This window comes from Musa acuminata, chromosome BXJ2-5, assembly GCF_036884655.1.
Source record: "Musa acuminata AAA Group cultivar baxijiao chromosome BXJ2-5, Cavendish_Baxijiao_AAA, whole genome shotgun sequence".
NCBI classification, from domain to species: domain Eukaryota; kingdom Viridiplantae; phylum Streptophyta; class Magnoliopsida; order Zingiberales; family Musaceae; genus Musa; species Musa acuminata.
Genome location: NC_088342.1, coordinates 170,198 through 193,447, shown reverse-complemented (window position 1 = coordinate 193,447; position 23,250 = coordinate 170,198). Strand labels below are relative to the sequence as shown.

Genomic DNA, 23,250 nt, shown 5'->3' with positions numbered 1-23,250 from the left:
TCGTCACTAATCTCATACGTCGTCTGATCTTCTTGACTTCTCTGAAAGTTTAAGTTCAAGACGAGAGAACGTTCCTCTCCTAATTTACTTGTTGAAATGATGGCTCGGCATCACACTCCTCACAGGCTAAAGAATCTCCTATCGAAAGGAGTCAACCACGATGCGGTGATGGATAGATAACACAGCAGCATCCATGGAAGCTATACATAGACCGAAAACTGCGCACCACCGCTCTCCAAAGACATAATTATAGCAACTCTACTTACTTAGCAACCTAATTAATTTATGCAGTATAATCATTCATCATGGACTTATCGATTAGCATCTGAGATATGTCTGCAATGCAGAGAGAGTCATGTTGTTTTTCCCAATAATTCGGACACCCTCTATTATAACACCAAGACGACAAGGAGGAAAAAAGAACGCGATGACTCGCGTTGACTATGACCTCATAAAATTTGGACGGAGAAATTTTTGCGCACCACCATTCCCATTCCCAACCCACTCCCTCTCTTTTGGGAGCTCCTCCACGGTGAGCGAGCGGTCATCGCTAAGATTCGAGGGGGACGGGCCGACGAGCGTATGTGAAATCTATTATGGAGTCGTTATCTACCGTTCGATTTCTTTAAGATTGTGTTTTCCTGGAAGAGTGGACGGTAGAGATGGAAGAGAACGCTATAAACTTTTTTGTCTTGGATTCCGTAGGTAGTGCCTGTCCCACCGAAAAGGTTTCGTTTCGTCAGGCGGCATCTCTTTCGGCCGAAGACGGACAAAGATCGTCGAGGACAAGACGGGAGGAAACGGGAAGCAGGAAGAAGCTTGACGAGTGCGATTAGGGTTGGGTAGAAGAATCAAATCAGGTCTTCTGCATGGAAGGAGAGATCTGTGATCGAGAATTTTTGTTGAAATATATCGAAAAGTGTCCTCCTCACCTGCTTGCTGTTTACACCCAAAACAAAAATAAATAAATATATATATATATATATATATGATATATTTAATGAAGAAATATGTTCTTATGTTGGATGATGATTGATGTTGCTAACGTGTTCTTCCCAAAGGCAACAAAGGTCAGACAGCAGCAGATTCCCTTTGAGACCACAGCAGTGGGTTGATGTGACGATGCCGACATATAACGATAGCCATTAGGCTAAAACCGCTTCTCTCTCTCTGTCTCGCCACTCGTGTAGTACGAGTTCTTGTAATTCGAATGTTTTCGGTGGGCACGCTTTTGGGTCCAGTCTTTCTTTCGGCCAAAAGTTGTGCTTCGTGTTGACTAAGCTTCCTCCCGATCAATATAAATTTTCTCCAATTATCTTCTATGAAAGCTACGGACGGAAGCTGTGTTCTTCCGTTTGGATCATCGAGTCCAGCCCATAGGGTTGGTGAGACGGATAAGAAGTGGATGTGTCGCCAAGGAGATCTTTGGTGGGCGAGAATTCAAAAGGTAGATCAGTGATCGTATGATTTGTGCTTTCGCTTTGGTGGACATCTCCGGAACTCAACTTAGTAGTATGTCCTCGTGGGCAGACAAGAAAGCAGCCTCGTCTAATCCTGCGGATTGCTTTCTCTCTGATTCTCTAACCCTTGCCGGAATGGGATCTTTGTGCTATACGATTCATAGCTTTTTTTTATTAGTAGACATCAGAAGATCTAAGTGCTACGTGAAGCTCAGTTCGCAGCTTTAGCAAACAAGTAATAGATAATAAAGCCATAATGAATGTGTGTGTGTGTGTGTTTGTGAGAGAGTGAGAGAGAGAGAGAGTTTTGGCCAAATACATGAAAGAAATTTAAAGGCTGACGATATTGAATCGGACCGATTGATGATATCAACTTTGTTAAGAATATAAATCAATAGATTCTGTCTTGGAGATGGAATTCTTTCATCCTCCCTTGGCTTCCTGCTGTTCTCGACATCCTTTCACTCTCCGTAATACCAACACCCCTCTCTGAAACTTCTTCCTTAGGGTGCATCGATCTCGCTTACTCGGAGGCAATTGGATGTGTTAGCTTGCTTTAGTTGGAGACGGATCATTAATTCCTAGAAACCAAGGCTTAGACCTGAAAGATGACAAAATCCACGAGAAAAACACACAAGAACAAAGGAGGATATGCTCCTAGTGAGTAATCCAAAGCTGCAGGCGGACACCGCAACAACAACAACAACACTTTTGTCCATTTCTCCATCCTCTGCCACCGGTTACTAGTATATGCAGCGGCGCGTGCATCTTCATGGTTTTCATCAGTCTGATCCACGACGAGATGAGGAACCTCAAGCTGCTTAGCACCGGAAAGCACAAGGTTAGGATGATTCAGTTCAGCCCCAATGACATTTTCTGAATGATTGATTTTTGGATTTCTTTGGTGCTGATAAAGTAGCTTATGCAATTCCGTCGACCAACTTCGTGAGTCATCATGATCGATGAAATTATGCAGCATGAGTTTTAGCAAAGTTAAAGATTGATAGATATAGACGAGTTCTACTTTGCAAATTGACCAATTTAGCATGATCACTGATTTGTAGTACAGAACAAGAACACACACACACACACACACACAAAAACAAGGGAAATCTTTCTCGGTTTGTATAATTTCATAGCTTACAGATAATGATCAGCTTGAATACCTGAGCATACCATCAGATGATGTTTCCACAGAACAAATTAATTCTGTCAGTTTAAGTTAAGAGTAGAAACACATCAAATCGATCGATTCAGGAAACCAAACTTAATACATCATAAGGATTTCTTTTCCGTAAACCAAGCAAGATCGATCATTCTCCGATTACCGAAATGCAGGTAAGAGTTTCAACTCAAACGAAGATATACGTCTCACAAGACACCACAAGCACAAGCTTATCACATTCCCTACGGGAGGTGGATTACAAGCAGAGACCTCCAAGTACAACCAACATCAGCAAAACAGTGCCGGAAAACCTGGAGTTGAAGTCCGGGCTCGGAGAACACCAATCGTTATATCCAAATGAACAGTCTAATTTTGAGAAGGATCAGTTAGCTAAAAGCTCTGATGTTGAGACAGAGTTCACAAGAGCTTCCGGTGATGCTGAAAGGAATAGTAGACCTTCTACTTCTTCTTCGGCTCAGTCTGCTGCTGCATTCTTTGGAAACATCTCACTAAGAAATGATTCTTCCATCTTGGAAGCGTGTGAGAGTATTGATAGATTAAACCAATACCTGAGGCAAAGGAAGGCTGATGTCGAAGCCGGTGTCCCAGGACAATTCTTGCATGCTGTGATTGGACAAGCAGTTGCCGGTATGCATGCATACATGATAACATGATTCAAATAATTAATTTGCTCGGCAAAAATCTCCTAGTGTGATTTTCTTAACATATCACATGTTACTATGTCCAGATGTTGGATCGGTTGTTTCTACGATCGCTTGTGCTTTTTTCTTGAATGAGACTCAAACAAGTAGCCAACACTGCGTGTTGCCGGTCATCAACACCAAGCGTGCAGATTTTATGGCTCACTCAGAGCTCAAATGGTTGCTTAATTCATGTCGAGTTGATGAATCATCCATAGTTTTTGTTGATGAGGTACAATTCAGCATCCTTAAGACGAACATATCTAGATTTTATTGTAGATGTTTGGATCATTCTGAATTCCGAAAACAGATTGACCTTTCGTATCACAATCGGTTTGGAAATCTGAAGCTAGTACTGGTGAATGACCACAAGCTTCCACTCAACAAGGAGGTACTCTTTAGTTTCAGTTGCTACCATCTCAAAATGATATGGAATTGGGAACTCAATGAAACCTTGGTTGGTGCAGGGGCTGAAAGATGTACCGATCGAAATGTTCAACTGCAAAGAGGTAAGTATGGCACCACAGTGTCAGAATAACTTGCTCTGGTCATCATGTTATTGTACATAATTGATTTCTTTCTAGGTTTGCTCTGAAAGTGCTTCTCTTGAAGATGTCACCATGAGTCAGGTAAAGCATTAGCTTTCGGTTACGTATGCTGTTCCTCTCTTCTATAAACAAACATGGAAAAGTACACTGTTTCTCTTCTATAAAATAAAGTGTAAGCCTACTTCTGTATATGTAGATGGCCAATGAGTGATGTGTTTGTTCCTCTGTTACTTCTTTCAACAAGAATCACTGAAGCAAATTTTGGGCTTTTGATCTCTGAAGTCAAATGCTTACATCATTAAGCGTGCCAAACTGAACCACTAGAACAGCACGGTTTCGAGCATATATAAACAACACAGCTGCTCAAAAATTTTGTTTTGTTCATCCAGCAACTTCTGATTAGTTCAATTTTATTAGTATCATGAAACTGAATGGTTTATGTATGACCCAGTGATCTCGTTGCACAGGGAGCTCATTATACCTCATGTTTAATAGATGTATCATCATCGATATTAACTTATAGAAAATGTTCTTGTGCCTTCTCAATGAAACAGGATGGTTCATGTTGTACTCTCATCTCTGAGAAGTATGCAGAGACATCACCAGAAATCCTAGCAGGGCAGGGATTTAGCAGATTGCTGGTAACATTACATCTGCTACAATATGTTTTCTTCTTAATCACACAGTAATAATGTCTGTGCAACTTCAAAAAATTAGCACTGTTACAGAAGAAATAGCATCAGAATCTTGAAAACTCAAACAAATGCCTGCCCAAAGGGAAATGTTGTCTTTTTAGTTCGTAATAAAAAGTTACTTCTTAGAACCATCATCCATCAATCATTTTTTAATATGAAAATCCCAGTAGATAATTATTTTTACTGTCACTAAAAGTTGCATTTTCTTCTGGTTCAGCTATCAGGAATCCTTTTAGACACAAAGAATCTGACTGGTGCCAACTGCACTGCAAAAGATAAGTACATGGCAACACTCTTGATCAAAGGAGCCGGTCGGTTTGGATGCAGTGGACTTTACCAGCTCTGTGAGTTGTTAAAATTTTTGACCAACTATAATTAAATTCGGTTTATAGAAGCATATAAAGCATGTCTAGCCAACAACGGCCAATCGAACAACCTTTTCTATTTTTCGAACTAGATAAATGTATCTTTTTCCGTTTGATCACTGCAACACTTTTGATGTTTCTTAAGAGAAAAAGTAGAACGGCTTAATCATCATATAAAGTTCTATGGCTGCTATGTTCTATATGTTTCCATATGGGTTAGTTCTCAACAAGTAAAATTTCTGAAGAATGTAATGTGATCTATGTTTACTGTTAAATGAATCTTGTCTTTTCTTTTTGTATATTTTTTGTGTTCTCTTGTCATGTTAGTAATTTCCAGAACATCTAATATTTGCAGTGAAGTACAAAATATCAGATATATCGGAACTTCAGGTGAGAGATATCCTCCGTAGGGATTTCAAGAAATGGAGTACGTATTCAGGTATGATCACCATCGGTTCTAATTTCTAAACATCAGCTTGATCTAGGAAGAATACTATCTAGAGTAGACTAAAACATCAGCTTGATATAACTTGTGTTTTACCATGATGAATTTTTTTTTTTTTTTTGCTTTCTCTCTTCTTGTGAGTTCTTCATCACACTGATACTCACCGCAACCAGGAAAGCATAACATACCCAACACTGGGATGAGCTCAATTGGTATTTCAATCGAAGAACTTCTTAAGCACGAGGATTCAGCTGCGAAGGAGGTGATTCAATTTCAAGGTAATAGAATTCCGTCAGCATGCTGACAGTAAAAGTTGATACTTTTGTTCCCAATATTATCCTAGGAATGTCAGCTGCCAGGGTAAACAGAATTTTGGATCATTCATTGTCTCCACTGGGTTTGTCACTCGGCATATATCAATTTGTTCTCTATTCTAACAAATGATTTAGAGATCAAAAGTTCTACGCTGCTTGTTCTGGAATGCTGAAATCACTTGAGAAAAAAGGAAATTCTATTAGAAGCAAAAACTTGCTACCTAAACTAGTTTGAAATTTCAATTTGATGCTATCTTTCAGAGTCAGAAAAGCTTCGACTATTTGTGATTGTTTCAGGACACTATGATAGCCAGAAGAATTTTAAGGTAAAATCCATGTTTCATGTTTCTCTTAATGCTTGATTTCTTGAGATTTTGCTGAAAATATTAACTGATTATTATGTTGCAGAGGGAGCTCTTGGTTTGTACCGATACGCCAGAGTTTATGAAGAACTTTCTTCGGTTCCTAAGCACCAATGACACAGATTTTCCACTCAAATCTATGAATTTAGTGGGTATGTCTGTCACATTCCTACTAACATCATCCACTCAAATCCTGTTGAGCAGCAAGTTGGATCGAAGAAAAATTCTGTATATATTTTGGAATATCTTCTTTAGTATTCATTCAGAAATATGCTAAACATTGCTTTTGCAGATCTGAGGCATGAGCTAAGAGCCTTCGAGATCAACAACATGTTGACATCAAGGAGAAGCATCGAGCAGCTCTTGGATGAATTTGATGGTGCATTAAAGAAAAGAATAGCATTCCTTTCATAATGGATGAAAACATGAATTCTACAGACAAATTTTCCAAAGTAATTTTACGCTTACACCAGAATAAACCATGTCTTTTTTTTTTTTTTTTTTTTGAGTATCCATTCTCTACTAAAATATGGGATTGTTGGTTCCAAAAAAAAACTTTCTTATTCTTTTCAACTAAAGGATTCCTGAGAATTAGGTGATTGGTTGAAGGAGGAAGTTGCTTCTACAGGCTGTCATTGCACAAAATTTTGCTATGTTTATAGGACAAGTACCCACTCACTATAGCTTGGACATGTTCTCAAGCAGTAGTTTTTACTGGTTATTATGCTACATCCATCCATCCTCCCTGAAGGAAATAGGATGAGCAATTTACTTAGGATCGAATTAAAGAAACTCCCTCCTGATTGATTGGTTGAAAATAAATACTAATGCACAAAGGCAAAGAAATAGCAGATGGTTGAGATATCAAACATCTGCAAAACTTTCGAATGAACACCATGGACATCAGTGACACATTAATCAAGGCATTCATTCGTATAAATTATTGTATTGTCACAAAGGAATCACTCCCTAGAAAAAGTATTACACCAAGCACACACACAACAGTCCTCCTTCCTTCCTTGTGTGGGGACATCGTTAGACCAATGCGTATATATACAAGAAAGATGTCCCCCTGCTCCAAATGGTATGTCACTATCAATCTCACAAATTCAATGAACTCAAAAAGGATTCCACATGTGAGAGAAAGCATTTTCACCAAAGTAGCTTCCTAAGTTTTCCTGAATTATGTTTGGAGGATTCAATTTGGGGAAGTGGTCCAAGGCAGGCCTTGCGGAGAACTTGTTATCATAATAACTCAGGTCTGGTGATCCCACAGGAGGAGCTGCAGCAGCAAGCTGTGCGGTGAAGTTGGAGAAGCAGGGTACTTGCTCGAACCCCTCTAAGCTACGCGGCGCTTGGTCGAAGGTGATGTACGTGTTCTTGAGGGGAGGGAGGGAGGAAGAACTTGTGTCATCATCGTAATTCTTGACATCAGGCTTGGTGATCACTCCTCTGGTCTTGGAGGACACCCTGCACAGGACCCAATCCTCCTGTTGGAAGACAACGGATGAAGAAGTAAGTGGTCGATGAGACGAGAAGAAAGAAGACGAAGGTTTCCTATGGAATGCGAAGCATACATTAAGTTGATGATATATGATTGAGAATTAAGAAGAACAAGAGCTGTAAAGCCTGTTTGAGATCATGATGGTGTTCGATGATAATGGTGACAATAATACCTCGAAGGAGAAGTTGGGAGGGTCGGAGGATGCTTCGATGCGGAATTCATGCATGACCCAATCGGTTTTCCTACCCTTGGGAGCTCGGCCTCGATAGAACACCAGCGTCTTCCTCATGCCCACGAGCATCCCCCTTCGGGCCACCCGTCGGTCCTTCCCGGTCGCTTTCCAGTAACCCGATCGAGTTGCTCGATTGGTTCGCTGTCCGGTGGCATACTTACGGTCCCGAAGATTGAAGAAGTACCACTCCTTGTCGCCTACGCACGCCATTTCTGATATATCGGTGTAACATGTTTTGTTCAGTCACGCAGAAATCTTATAAATAAATATATTATAATTATCAACTTAAGTCTAAATATTTTGGTGACTTAAAGAAGTATATGTTATCTCTTCTTTCTTTTTTTTTGTTGGCTGCAAAGTTGTGGTCAGTGACTATGGACAGAAACATTTTCTTCTTCTTCTTCTTTTCTTTTTTAGAAAAAATTAAGGTTCAGAAAAAAAAATGATACAATCTTCTTGATTGTCGAAAATGAAGATATAATTCTTTTGCGTATGTTTTACTATTGATATTTTAGGAGGCAGAAATGAGGTGTAGATTACTGTAAGGTTGACATGGAAAGATAAAAGGATATTTCTGTGTCAGCAAGGAAGAGAAAGTTAAAAGAGGAAGACAAGCCGTGTGGAGATTGGACTCTATCATTTAATTGGGAAGACAAACAGTCTCTTTCCAATTAAATTATATATAATTATCTCATAAAGATAGATAGATATGAATAGAAACTCTTCCTTTTTCTTCTTTTATTTTGTTTTCTTTTTGGGGTTGAGAAAGAGAAACTTATGCTATTTGTATATACTACTGCTATGTGATAATTAATTAATTGTGCCTCAAATAGCTTCCACTTGAACAGAATTTAGCAAAAACATGAGCTGTAAAATAACCAGAAAAAAAAAAGAGAGAGATGATGGAGATGTTTAAAACCATTAAGCTGACAATTTTCTGGTTCTAATATATCAGAAGAAAACAAAATTTCCATTTTCCTCCCTCTGAACAACAAAGAATAAATTAAAAAAAAAAACCTTGAGAAATTATTATCCTGTTGACATATAATACTTCTAATTCATGATGTTCAGAAAAATCTTTGCCTCATATAATATAGGAGAATATTAATGAGAAAATAATGTGAGGAAATCAAATAGGAAGCCTTCTTCAGTTTGATCTACAGCAAGATTTATCTTTTTTGACTAACCAAATTCTATCTCCATCATATATCGTAAACGACGGATCTCAGAAAATGAAAAAGATTATGGTAGATGCAATTTGATTGCTTCTCCCTCTTCAAAAAGAACAGATAGCTCCTCTGAGGGATGAGAGAAGTAGCGATGAAGTTGGAAATCGATGCAAATCTCTCATGATGAGAAGCTCTCATGAGATGGTGGTCACCGAACTCACCAGGAAGCTCCCATGGTTCACACTTGTTGAGATCAACGTCGACGATTACAGGCCACCCGTGCATGCCGCCATTTCCATTCTCCCCGGACACCTTCCTCTCCAGGTAGTCGCAAACGAGCTCATCATCCCGAGGGTGAAATCTGAACCCTGGTGGCAGTCTCGCCTCCACCATGCTCAAGTGACTCATAGCGATGCCTGTGCTGAGATGAGAGAGAGAGAGAGAGAGAGAGAGAGAGAGAGAGAGAGAGGATGGTTGGAGGCTAATAGAGAAGAGGAATACAAAGACAAGGTAGGAGAGTAGATCCTTAAAGAGGTAGGAAGATGGGAAGGTATAAGGTGCAAGTCAACTACTTAAAAGGAGAAAGCTGAAGAGAAAACATTGTGTGTGTGTGCGCGCGCGCGCTGTTGTGTTCCCCAATGGAAAAAGGAAACAAAGAAAGAAAAAGAATAGTCATATGTTATTTTCCCGCAACAAACAAAGAAACAAAGAAACAAAGAAACAAAGAAACAAAGAAAGCATATGCTATCAAGAAATCTGTGCAGGCAATGGAGGCATCACCGGTCCATTTTGGTTCACACCGAATCGTCACACCTACTTCATTTGATGAGGGATCGCATCAGTGCTTACCGGTCTGAACTCGTCCGAGAAGCAATGCTGATGACACCTCACATGCACGCGAGGCGGCCTTTGCATCTGTTCAGCCGTGTGAACCGCGCCCACACCGCAAGAAAGCCATCGATCGGCAGCAGATGAGATATCTCACATGCTTCCGCCGCATGCAAAAGGTCTCCCTCCCTGACTGGTGGTAGGGGTGTCGTCGTGTGTGCGTGTGTCGTTCGGACATATGAACAGTTGCCACATCCGTCGTAGGGTGGTAGGTTTCGATCCCAAAAGACTCGTCCCATCATTCTTAGGCTTCATTATTTATTGGTTGGGAACCAAACATCGAGCGTGTATCGTCGTCTGTACTTGTGGTGCCACTCCTGACGACCGTCTTATCTTTCGGGCCTACATAGGAAGCCATGGATTGAGTTCTTCTTTTGCATGTGTCGTCTCGATCGATATGACGTCTGCTAAGGCCATTTGACAAGGAGATATCTCCTTTTCTACATTGTAGACTGCCGTGCTTCGGATGGACTAAAAGAATAAATTAATAGCCCTTTACAATCCACTCAATCCATGGCAGTAAGAAGCAGATGTTTCCGTGGTCTAAGCGTGTTGTTCGTAGTAAAACGAACACAAGTGTCGAAACCTCGTGTGGCTGTTCTTTCCATGAACGTCATATAACTTCAAGCCAATCGCTGACGAAGAACTGGTCATCTTAAGAAAACAAACATATTACGAGTATTCAAGGAAACTGATTCTGCATCTCTTCTCTGCTCTCGTCCTTCCAATTCTATTCCAAGATCGATCTTCTTCTTCGCTGAAAAGGATTGAGCAACAGTTACGGACGGACGGACGGACGGCCGGTTTAAGACCGCTTCAAGCAACTTTTGAGTCTATTCATATAGTAGTAGTAGTAGTATATTGAGACTTTTTCCACTTGGCGAAAACTTTGACTTTGCCACATACACCTCTCCGCATGAGTTGTGGTTTTGACTTTTGAACACTGCAAGCTGTATACAAGACTGCAGCCTCATCCGAAATATATCCTCGTGTGTACCAACTGACCCATTCGATCCGAGTAGCTAGCAACGGAATTAATCATCAGAAATAAACACCAAATGATTGCACAAAGCTTGTTTGCTTTGACAAAGGACCTCGAGAAAAGGACATGCAGCATATTGCTGCATCATCTTGCCGGAGCTTCCACGGAAGGAAACTGAAACATCCATCTTCATGGCTGCGTGAGGTTGAAGAAAAGAAGTTGACGAAATGGAAGAAGAACTGCATGGCTGCGTGAGGTTGAAGAAAAGAAGTTGACGAAATGGAAGAAGAACAGCCCCAGGTTGAGTTCATCGATGACAAATTTTTCATGTATATGTGCATGTATCAGAAAGAAAGAATGAATGAATGAATGAATGATCATAAGCTGAAACATGTACGGGATGATGTCAAGTGACAACTCAATCTATGCTCAAGTTGCCAAGATGACGCGATCATCATTGTACTTTATATACTTCATCTCGATTTGTTCGTCAACATCTAACAACAGGCTGGTATTATAATCAAACATTTAGGTTGCAGATGGTGGCACTGTCAAACACGCAATCTGACTCGATCAAAAGGAGGCACTGATCATACCTTAGCAGCTCAATAGTATACATCTTATAGTTCATAAAGTCCAAGTATTTTATGTTTTCTTCTTCTTCCTTTTGAGTTGCAAAGTAGATTACTTCATTGCTATCACATCATGATGGGCTGAGACTCCATTTTCTTCATTTAAAGAAAAGAAAATAAAATAAAATAAAGCATGAGAATATTTAATGAATATTTTTCCTCTGCTATAAATTACAATTATATGATCATAAAAATTATATATATATATATATAATCAAAATAGCAATTTAATGTTGGGCCACTTTGTTCATCAAGCCAATTAGATAATGAGTTTTGATGTGCTCTTGCCCGAAAATAAAAGCCTTAGCCCGCTGAGGTGTATATGTAGTACTGGAAACGAAGGGCTTTACTGATGTTATGATTGGGCGAACCGAACCGAACCGGGCTAAGATTAATAGGAACCGATTCGACGAGATCGCCAGTCCATCTGGCTCATTTGGATCGCTCGGCTTTAACGAGTATGTGATCGGAAACGGACCGGTTCGACCAGCTCGCCACACGGTCCGGCCCATTCGAATCATTTAGGTCGCTCATATTGCCTGGGTTTAAATACGTTTGTCATGGGGCCATACGGTCCGGCCTATTTGTACGGACCGGTTCTACCAGCTCGCCACACGGTCCGTCCCATTCGAGTCACTTGGGCTTCAATAAGGTTGGGCCGATTCGACCACCTCGACACTTGGCCCTATAGCGTCTGTAATATTTTATTATGACGAAACTACCCTTAGGGTTCGACTGTGTATATAGGGACTCCAAAATACCACTCCGGACCTGCAAGCTCGACGCCGCACCGGGAAAGACAGCGATCGAGAGGGAAAGCATCGTAGGGTCGGCTGTTCCATCGAGATGAGAGCAAAGGTGTGGTTTTGTTCCTGTTTATTTTCTTCGGTCCGTTTGTTGTTGCCGCTGCTTTAAGATACAAATTGTTTCCCTGATTCTTTTCTCGTGATCCTGGGTTTTTGTTTTAGGAGTAATCGTTTTGGACTTCATTACAGGTTTGAAGTGACTGACTTTTAGTGATCCTTTACTAGTTTAGAAAAGCTCGATTTGATGGTAGTTACATTCTTGGTTTCAGTATGTATGGGTTCCTTTCTTTGAGAGGAAAAGCGTTTACTTTCTGTCGTGATTGCGACAAAGATGTATCTTTTTATGAGAGCTTGGATAAAATCTTGACTGATTATAGATCTGTTCTTGTTCTTGGTACGCGAGAGAGATTGTTGTTGATAAGGAAAGCGATGTCTTCTGGCTAGAAGAGCTTGATATAGTCGTAGTTTTCGTTCTTTGTCTCTGTATGTTTGGGAGCTTCTTCTTCGAGAAGAAAAAATAATTTATCCGAGAAAGATGCATTTTCTTGGGGTGTTTGCATTAGGGCTTCAAAAATGATCTTGATTTGGTTATTGCTCTGCCATCGTCTTTGGCATATTTGATAAGAAAAAAATGGTACCTTTTGTTCCTAATTTTTGAGAGATGTGATTAGGGTGACCTGAAACTACATTATCGATTGGCATAATAATCTGTGCGTTGTTTTGGTTTTCGTTTGGAAGGAACCATGTGGAATCATAAAGGGTGTAGTTTTTTTTTCTGAATTTTGTTTAAGATTCATGTTCTACTCCAAGAATAGCATTCGTTCTTTCTGGCAAGTGTTTCCAAGATTCTGGTTCTGCTCCAAAAGAACACTTGTTTGTTTGAGGAGTAGGGAAGTGGTCATGCATTGCTTGCGCTCATCTCATCATCATCTATGCTACATTGTTTTTGTTACTAAGAGATTTTATTTCGGAAAGAGCAAATGTTGAGACAGATGAGAAGACTTGGTTAAATCCAAAGTGAACTATCTGCATCGAGCATCATAGCCATCGGTCATGCATTTTTTCTTTCTTTTGCCTTGATATAGAACGTGAGAGTTTAGAAGCAGGTAAGGCATGGATCTTGCTTTCTTTTTATTTTTTTTGGGGGACCATCGAGATTTGTCTCCCACCATGAACTCGCCCATTAATCTGATTTAAGTTCGTGGATGGATAATATAGGATTAAAATTCTGTTGTGTTCCCTAATTAATATATTCACAGCTGAACTGTTTTATTACCACAGTGGAAGAAGAAGCGCATGAGGAGACTCAAGAGGAAGAGACGAAAGATGAGGCAGAGATCCAAGTAGGGGGTGGTCGGTTGGTCATGGCTTCCTCGGTGGTTGGGAAGGTGCACTGTTGGAACTCTGCGTCCAGCAACTTTATATTTTGCTTGTTAGGGTAATGATTTGTGGTTTGTTTTCACTAGTGAAAAATGCTTAACATTTGGAGACACGCTTTATTTAATCTCTATTTTGTCTTATCAATCGTATATGTGATTTAATTCGTGATCATGTATGTTGATCTTTGTCTTTTAGAGTCAACAAAATGCTCTACTCATGAAACTTTCTCAGGTTATCTCCTCAATTCACATCCTATCAAATTACATGTTCATGTCATCTTCTTCAACAATGTGTTTCCTATCATCCAACATTCCTCTAGTTTCATCTTCAACAATTTACTAAAAAGCATCCGAAAACAATAAAAAATAATATCATTTGTTATTATTATTTGTTTTGATGAGATAATTATGTATTATTATTTAAATGATTTGATTTAATAAAATAAGTCCTTGGTTTTAAGAAACTTTTGTAGTGTTTTAATATTTTAAAAAAAGTTATATAATTTGTTTTTCATAAATGATAATTTTATTCTTGATCACTTGTGTCTTTGTTGGTTTCATATATATGTTTGACCACACTTGTTGTCGTCGCTTGGTTGACACTAGCCTTGGCTACACCAACCTTAGTCACCTCCCTCATCTTTGTGCGTCAATTACACTTACACATTCGGTCACACTTGCACAATAGCCATACCAACCTTAGTTGCCTCTCTCGTTGGTTGACTCCGAGAGTGTGCGATCCACATGTCCTTCTTGCCTACATGCCTCAAGACATAGCCACGACGCCCATCCTATCATCATCCTTATAGGGCAATGATGCAAAACGAAAACAACGATGAGTCTGGTGGAGCAACAGTGGGTTCGATAAAGATAAGAGATAATGCAAAAAAATTAAAATTTTAAAAAGTTAGAACTCTATGAAAATTTCTTTTCTTTTTTTTTTAGAAATTCACCCAATAACTAATTCATTTGATAAGATACCTGATTTTAAGTTATTGAGCTAAACCTATTGATCTAAAATATTTAAACACCAAATAAACAAAAGCATTCCATCAAATTCAAATGAGTAAATTCAAGTCTTCATCAACTTGTTTTCAATGTGAGACTAAATCTTGTTTGTTAGGGCATCAACACCACAGTTCATCCACGAATTTCCGAAAGCCATACAACAATGAGCACAACAATAGACACTGTAGAACTAACTGTTAAAGAGGTAGGGTTTCAAAGACACTTAAAAAAAGAGGAAGAAGCAAACAGAATCGAGACAAATGCCTAAATCTCCGACTCCATATATTAAGTGTATTGAGACAATATCTATCCATGGCTGCTTTAAAGCTAAAGGCAAACCTAAACTAACCTACAAAACAATGATGCTGGAGAATAGAGAAAAAAATATTCCAACCTGCAAAGTGTAATAAAAATCGTGATCTGCATCCTCCAAAGCAGCAGCCGCTTGTGCAAAACTGCAGGCTACAGAAAAAATAAGTGACTGAGCTGTTATCCACAATGGAGCAAGTTGAGCATAAACTCAAGCAAAAAGAGGACCTCATACCTGTCTGTGTATCAGCAAGAACAAAGAAAAAAAAAAAATCTATAGAACTGTGGCGTCTGCAATGTAATCAAAAGTTCCCCATAAGCTGCTGAATAATGTCTACTTCCGACATCGTTCATTGTCTGAGAACAGTAAAATTTCGGGTACAGATGCAGTGTCCAGCTCCCAGTAGCCCTGCAGTTTTCTTCCTATTTCATTTGTTAGTCGGAATGCAGGTATCTTATGAGAAAATGTGATATATTTATCATTAGGGATCTCCATGGTCACAGCTTTTCCTTCTATTTCAGGTTTGAAAATAGATCTATAACCACTAACCTTCATCAAAAGCCTAACTTTCATGCCAGCATCAGTACATTCACAAATCTCCACCACATCATACTCACAATTTTCCAAATCTGAATGCTTCCAATTAGCACTCCAATTCTTATAAACCGCCCAAATCTCACCACAGATAGGAAGAATAACATATTGATTTCTTTTACCAGCTGGTTTAGCCTGTACAAGATGAGAAAATATATCAACGTTATCGAATATCATGCTCTGTCGTTCCACTTTAAATGTTCCACATGCAATCGGCATGCCCTCTTCTATCCATCGTACCTGCTCCACTAACACAGGGCAGGCCTCAAGCCATGCCACATGCACTCTATATTCTTCCAACTCAACCTTTTTTACCTGTGCATAGTACTTGGGATACTTATCTATGTCACTGTAAACTGCCCAAATCTGACCTCGTTGGATGTTTCCAATCAACTTCTGTTGGTCAAAGTTGTGAAAATCTGCCTCAGGACATTCGTAGGTGAGGGAGCTTAAAGATGACATTGAAGACAATTTTTCATTTTCAGCAGCATTATTATTTATGTCTCTGGCATCTAAGTTGTCTTCCACAATATTCCCTGTTTCAGACTGGTCTGCACCATTTTGGGCATTCCTCCAAGCATCTGAATGGTGGATTTCAGTTGTTTGATATTGTTTTGCATCACCAACACACTTCACACCATTAGGAGACGAACTCTGACTTATGTCGTTCTCCATACTAAGTCCAGGTTCCTCCTCATCGGTTGTGGGCCTAAAACGCAAACCACTAAATTCATTCAAATTCCCAATTCTACTTGTATTGCTGCAGAAACTAATAGAAGGAAATGACTCTGAAAAGTTGGTCGGAAGAGATGCAGGATCAAGTTCTAGACAACCTTGAGGAATACTTTCTTTTTCTGTCCCAGTCAACCTGTAAGAAGGGATGTTATGAGAAAATCTAAGAATTTCATTGGGTGGTATCTCGTATGGGGCCATACGCTTCTCTTTTGCTCGCATAAACAAGCTCACAAATCCTTCTATCTTAACTAAGGGAATCACACTAATTCCATTTGCCACTGTAAAATCTGAAAGGACTTCTACAACTTCATAATCATAGAGCCTATTTTGAGCATCAAAGCTCCACCCAATCTTCCAGTCCTTGAAAAGAGCCCAAACCTCACCCTTTCTAGGATATATAGTATATGAGTTCCTTCTTTTCCCTTTTTCCGAAGACACAACATGTGAGAACATCAACCGGTCTTCAGTAAACTGTGAGGATCCAAGTATATAATTCCCACAACCGACTGGCAAATCCCCATCAGACCAAGCCATCTCAACTTCATTTAAGGGATTATGCTCAAGCCAAGCAAGCCGCAACTTGAAATGTGGAGCATAAACATGACGAATTCGTGCATAGAATCGAGGCATCCCATCCAGATTATCATAAACAGCCCATATCTGATCAACTGCAAATGCATTTTCATGCCTAAGCTCTTCGAAGTCCCAAAATTCTGTATCAGGATACGTGACTCTGCCATGTTCAGGTAAGGTGTTGGAGGTAGAATTAAGATTCCATTCGGTTCTGGTCCCTGACTTCTCCTTCATAACTGTGTCTTGTTTGCTTTCTCCTATTTTAACCCCTTTACTTGCACATGGTTGTTTCTCTTCAGAGCGGGCATCTTCTTTATGGTTCTTCTCCATATTGTCATCAGCAAAATTAGTAACATTGACTCCTGAAGTAACCCTATCAGCATTAGCATGAGAAATTTCAGTTTCATGCCCATCAGCACCACCTAGTAAGTCACCCGTCAACCTTTTACAATGTGGAGGACTTACAAAGTTAAAATCATCTTCATTTCCGACTTTGTTATAGTTAATATTCTGCTTGAGCCTGCCCGACCTTCTTGGGGCAAAAAATGAAGACGAATGCTTTGCTTGATGACCATCAACCTCGATAGCTATGTCTTCAACACTGGTGCCATCTGAATCCATGGCAGCCACCTCTCTGGCCCTCTTCTGACTAGAATTTGCAGTTGAAGGCTTAGCAGCCTGCTTTCCGTGATTTGTTTCCTTGGTGTTCATTTTTCCAAACTTAACCTCACTACTTTCACCACCTTTATCATTCATCTTGACATCTGTTGCCACATTTGCAGGTCCACCACCTCCATGCTCAATTTTGATCTCTAGCCCTCCACCTAAACTTACCTTCAGGCCCATATGAGAAGAGGTACTTCCAGGATGATTGTGCCAGTGGACATTGTTAGTTTGCTCAACTGGAATCTGCTGCTGTGGGTTTCCAGAATCGATCCATGATTGGCCTAAGTTTTCCTCAGAAGGTACAGCTTTTGCATTTAAATCATGTGCAACAACAGGTTTCAAAAAATTCTGACAGCAGATGGACTTGTTCAATATGCTCTGATAGTATTGGTATCTAATTTTACAACCAGAGCAGATCGTCCAGAAAGTCTGGGCAGCAGCAAAACATGATGGTTGCTGCTGTTGTAGGTTTAAACCATTAAAGTTCACAGCGCTAAAACCACTTGTAGCAGCATAAGAGCTCTTCCTCATCTGTGGAGCCAACTGTCCGGACAGGGCAGGTTTGAAGGTAGCATTCCTTTTGATGTCATAAAGGTGTCGTTTTTCTTGATCAGACAAAGTCATATGTGCTTCTACAATCAATTTAAAGGCAGCCTCAGCACCTGCGAACTGGTTTTTATCAGGATGAAGTAAAAGTGCAAGCCTTCGGTACTGTTTCCTGACAGATGAATCATCTGCTGTTGGCTCCACTTGCAGAATTCCATACCAATCCATTTCTCCATTAACTTTGACATTGGCAGAGCAATGAACTTCACAAACAGTTAACATCTGAGAGATGTTCTCAAGCACAGGGAATAGGCGTTGAGCCTTTTGAGCAATCTTTCGTGCACCACTGAAATCTTTGTTTTGCATCTTCCTCTCTGCAATTTCCCTGGCTCTGAAAGCCTCTTCCTTGTTGCAGTCCATAGTGTGACAGCTACGAAAGAAAGCACTTGTCTAGCAGAATGTACTTGAATTTCTACACTTAAAAGTGCTATAAACCAAAAGGATCGTGCTCCCTCTTCATGCTCACTTCTGTAGATAAAGCATGGCAAAGAGAAAAGCACATCTTATCTCGACCGCCTTTAGTAACAGCTTCTTCTCTAGATAATTGTGGATCATAGATCATCATCAACGATATCCACCACACAGTAAAATTGAAGTACCTGCATGCAGTAATAAAATGTATTAGAACAAAACTAGAATCCTACTAAATACAAGAGCCTGCCAAAAAAGCACAAAGTAAAGCTAGCAGGAATATGATGATAGGCAAGTATGAAATTCTTTCAAATCCAGAAGATCCTAGAATGACAACCATGATTGAAATAAATAAGATAAGGTCAATAAAACCCTATCAAATACAAGAGCCTGCCAAAAGAGCACAAAGGAAAATAACAGGAATATACTAGTAATAATGAAATTTCACATTCTTCCAAAATTAGAAATTACTAGAATGACATCCATGATTGAAATAAATAAGCAAAGGCAACACTGTATCCTCTCAATTCTTTCCTACTTATAATATGTCATATGTTTTCAAAGTACTTCATGCACCTAAAACTACTATAAACACTAGACAACTCCACTGTACATAGGTGTTTATACTGGTCAAGATGCTTCCCCATACACAAAGGAACCCTGTTGGGACTCCTTTAGAAATCACAAACACCTTTGTGCATGGATGTCATTGTAATGTTTCTCTAGATCAAACGAGTTTACATAAGATATTGCAGCTTGTTGTTGTTAGATCAAAATTAGCCATCAAAGCACTTAATGATGTCACTTCACTAGACAATGACAACCCAAAAATTATCATGTATAAGCAGGGATATGAAATGGTAGACAATCTTAGATTTTGATTACTACATCTAATATCAAAATGTAATACAATCATCAACATGACCATCATGCATATAAAATTATTAACTGGAGATGATTAAGAAAATTGAGTACCTAAAAACATGTTATCACCTACAAAATGGAAACTCAGCTGGTCCAACATGTGCCATTTACCAGTGATACACATCATACAGAAAAGCAACATGAGTTTACAATGTTATACAATGCAATGTTACATGTTCAGAATTAATTGCCACTCAGTTGTTGGTCTTGACTTGTTTGACATTTGAAGCACAAGTTACAAGATCTTAGCCTTCAAAATAACCAGTGCACAATAACTTTTAGTTTCAGCTGCATCTAACTGCAAGTTTTATTTCTTAGGACTGCAATTCTCGAATTAAATGACCATGGAAAATGATATTTACCTAGATCTGTATCAAGTCATTCAGTCTCCTAAATGATATTTAAACTGGAGAATATAGTAGTCCAAATGGCCTACTATTACCTGCAGTTTGCCTTAAAGAAACAGAAGAAAAAGGAAAAGATGCAAGGGAGAGAAAGAAGAAAGAAGAAAGAAGAAAGAAGATGGAACCATCAAAAGGGAGGGACATGGAAACTTATAATTTGCACAAACTAGGGACGATATGCAATAAAGGGTAGTACACTACAGAATCTCTCAATGCTCACCCATCTTCCTCAAGCACCATGAACATGCTTGACAGCCATGTAATATGATGTCTTCCTGGGGTGCCTTTTGGCAACACACAGAATATAGACATTAAAATAATATAATTAATAAATAACTTGTTCACAAGACAAGTTAATGCATAAATCCTCTGGGTTGTGTTCCATTGCCTTGTCGACTTATTTGTGCTTTTGAAAGGTATATTAGTTCCTACTTCCCCATTCATGACATAAGAGAGCAAAATACACAAGTTGTGTTCCATTTCCTTGTCAAATGGTTGTGCCTTTGAGAGATATATTAGTTCCTACAGGAAAGTTTGATGTTTCCCATCCAGGCTCTTCTCAAGACCAGAGAATATTCCACCAGGATTAGTTATAGCTGTGTGAACTAAAACGGCAACCGGTAAAGCATTGTCTTCTACCTGCCAACTGACCATTTAGGTTTGTATCAAGTAGAGTTGAATTTAGTTATTAAGTCTCAAACGATCCCAACTAGGTACAAGAAATCCAAAAATGGCCAGACAATCATTATGCAACAAAGCAAAATTAGGATATCCTAGCATCAGGATCGCACTTTCACAATTCTGCTTAAACAATGTTTCACAAAGTCAATTTCTCCTGAAAAAAGGAAATCTATATGGTCAATGTAACCAAATTAATGCTGAAATGCTATAATTTAGAACTTCAAGTTCTTTTTTTTTGTCCTAGGGATGAAAATTACTCAGAAAATTAAAGAGCAAGTAATACATGGCAATACAGAACACTGAGAAAGATAACTAATAATTGAATAGCCAAAAAAGCAATTCAATTTTAAAAAGAACCATCTCCACCTTCTCAATAACAAAGTACACCTTTGCCACTTTATTCACTTTCTTGCATAAATCCAATCAGTGTTTTTAAAAGCGCTAGGCACCTGGCCTAAGCTAAGCGAGGTGCTCTCGAATGATAAAATTTAAAAAATATACATTATGATTCATAAATATGATCAAAAAATAAAAATAACACATCATATTGGAATCATATAAAGTACCAAATTAAACTCTTAACGGTGTTTTCAATATGGCGCCAAACAATGTTTTTAATAGGGTGCTAACCAGTTTTAACTCATAACAGAGTAACAGTCCACCACCTCAATATGGTGTAGCAAGTTAATTGAAATGAGAAAGAGTGGATAGAGAAGCCAAGTAATCGACAGGTATGGAGGAAGGTGGGGGAAGGAGAGGGTAGCGAACGAAGCTACCAACAGTGAACAGATGAAGTTGTAATGGTAGACGAAGGCAACAGACGAGATTGTTTACGACAGTAGACAGGGCGAAAGGAGCTGCAGCGGTGGATGGAGCGTACAAAGGCAATAGACGAAGCAGATGAAGGCGATAAACGAGGTTATCGACAACGATGGGCAAAGCTACAGCAGTGGACGAAGCCTCTAAGGGCGACAGATGTAAGGTTTCGCTTTTGCTTTTGGTATCTTTTGCTGGGTCAGGCACGAGAAGGGGGTGTTAGGGTAACTACATTAGTTGGTTCAATTGAACCAACTTACTCGTCCAATCGACCCCAAGCTCGAAATTGGCCCAATTTGGCTCGGGCACTCACTCGAGGCGCACAGCGCCTGGGCTTAAGCAAGCACTCGAGCGGCGCTTCATTGAAACGCCTCGCCCTGAGGTACTGTGAGACACTCGGGTCTCGCCTCGCCTCGCCCGAGTGCCTTTTGAAAGCACTGAATCCAACTATAACAAGAACCACAAGATCACAACAATAAGCCAAAGATTCAATCAGAATCCACAAAAGTGAGAACCAAAAACAAATTACATCAGACCTTAGTGTGTCAGTAAACAGAAACATAAAGTAAATTCAAGAAATGATAATCGATAGTCCAATATCTTCTACAATCTCCATCAGCAAATAAATTTCCATAAGTAGTAATTGATATAATGCAGGAAACCTAGTTGTTGTATAATCAATAATTGTTAAACAAACACTGTCATAGTTTATATTGTTTTTTTTAATAATTACCTGACGTTAATATCCTTGATTGTGTTGTTTGTGTCAATGACGTTAACTATTTAGATTTTGACTCAGTGATACATATCTTATATATGAATTTAGCATTCTTAAAAGTGTATTTATTGCAACCGTTTGACATGCAATATAAATAGACAAATATTAGCGACACTAACATTTTGGCACGAATAAGAACTTAGGAATAAGAAGAGTCAAATGCTCCACACCAAACAAAATCATGCAGGAAAGAAGCTTTTATGCAGAAAAATCAACCGGCCAAGACAAAAGAAGATTCAACTTCACCGAGATGCTAACAAGGAGATAGCAACACGCAGATACAAAACCCCTGGAGAAGCACCGTGATTACAGTCCATACGAGGGGTTTGAAAGAGGAAACCAAAACCCTAAGTTCCTACCAGTACGTCCGAAATCTCGAGCCAAGCAAGGGAGTACATGATTTACCCTGAGACGCCTTACGGCCGAAGGGTAAACGTACTCGGCCGAGGACTCAAAGACCCTAAACGGTAAGAAAGGGTGAGTGCTCCGATGAGGCTCGATGGTGGAGGTTCTGCACGAGGTGGATGCGGCGCTGCCGGAACCCTAAAATTGCAACCAACGATCAGTGAGGGGACAGAAGGGAACGGACAACAAACACAGCGGGAACCGAAAGAGAAGAGAAAATGCTCTCTCTAAATTGACATGGAGAAGGTGAAGGGCTTTTGGTAAATTAACTAATGATTCAGGGGGGTAAATGTTAAAAGATAAAAACGAAACGAAAGTGACGTGCGTTTTCGCAGCAAAACCTTTGTTTACCCCGGTGGACCCAGGCATCATCAGTCTGTGGTTATAGCTCTAATTATCAGACGGGTGGGTGCGCGAGGCAGACGAAAATGGGTAGATTAAGGAAAAAGTTTTATCTACATAATAATCCCTTTAAAGCAGGAAATTACATGATAACATATCCAAAATGTTGACCAATAATCCCTTTAATCATCGCAAGAAATAAGAAATTAATTTTTTTAATATCAGTAGCAAAGCACTTTTAACACTATATATCCTGAAATTAAATCGAAGGATACTGTGCTTTAAAGAATGTTAATGTAAAATTTCATTTTATAAGGGGACCTTTTTGCAATTTTTGACCCTTGAAAGGC

General features: G+C 39.4%; 3 protein-coding genes and 1 long non-coding RNA gene across 4 annotated transcripts; 2 read left to right on the top strand and 2 right to left on the bottom strand.

Moving 5' to 3' along the window:
* Positions 1-1,376: 1,376 nt before the first annotated feature.
* On the top strand, positions 1,377-6,710 carry LOC103983770 (uncharacterized). The gene is made up of 13 exons (XM_065107273.1): positions 1,377-2,301; positions 2,799-3,273; positions 3,374-3,558; positions 3,637-3,717; positions 3,794-3,835; positions 3,911-3,955; positions 4,429-4,515; positions 4,787-4,913; positions 5,290-5,373; positions 5,553-5,657; positions 5,955-6,019; positions 6,102-6,207; positions 6,348-6,710. Exons 1-13 carry the CDS (start codon positions 2,233-2,235, stop codon positions 6,467-6,469), a joined length of 1,593 nt encoding a protein of 530 aa, XP_064963345.1. The 5' UTR covers positions 1,377-2,232; the 3' UTR covers positions 6,470-6,710.
* A 248-nt stretch (positions 6,711-6,958) lies between these two features.
* On the bottom strand, positions 6,959-9,553 carry LOC103983696 (NAC domain-containing protein 21/22). Its single transcript, XM_009400968.3, has 3 exons — positions 9,182-9,553; positions 7,732-8,003; positions 6,959-7,545 (listed from the first exon to the last, which is right to left on the bottom strand). The coding sequence occupies exons 1-3, from the start codon at positions 9,366-9,368 to the stop codon at positions 7,174-7,176; spliced, it is 831 nt and encodes a 276-aa protein (XP_009399243.2). The 5' UTR covers positions 9,369-9,553; the 3' UTR covers positions 6,959-7,173.
* A 2,656-nt stretch (positions 9,554-12,209) lies between these two features.
* On the top strand, positions 12,210-13,819 carry LOC103983697 (uncharacterized). The gene is made up of 2 exons (XR_671589.3): positions 12,210-12,320; positions 13,550-13,819. It is a non-coding gene; the product is annotated as an uncharacterized LOC103983697 (long non-coding RNA).
* Positions 13,820-14,856: 1,037 nt separating this feature from the next.
* Positions 14,857-22,734, bottom strand: LOC135581391 (uncharacterized). Its single transcript, XM_065107602.1, has 2 exons — positions 22,559-22,734; positions 14,857-18,738 (listed from the first exon to the last, which is right to left on the bottom strand). The coding sequence occupies exon 2, from the start codon at positions 18,497-18,499 to the stop codon at positions 15,299-15,301; it is 3,201 nt and encodes a 1,066-aa protein (XP_064963674.1). The 5' UTR covers positions 18,500-18,738; positions 22,559-22,734; the 3' UTR covers positions 14,857-15,298.
* Between the last annotated feature and the right edge of the window lie 516 nt (positions 22,735-23,250).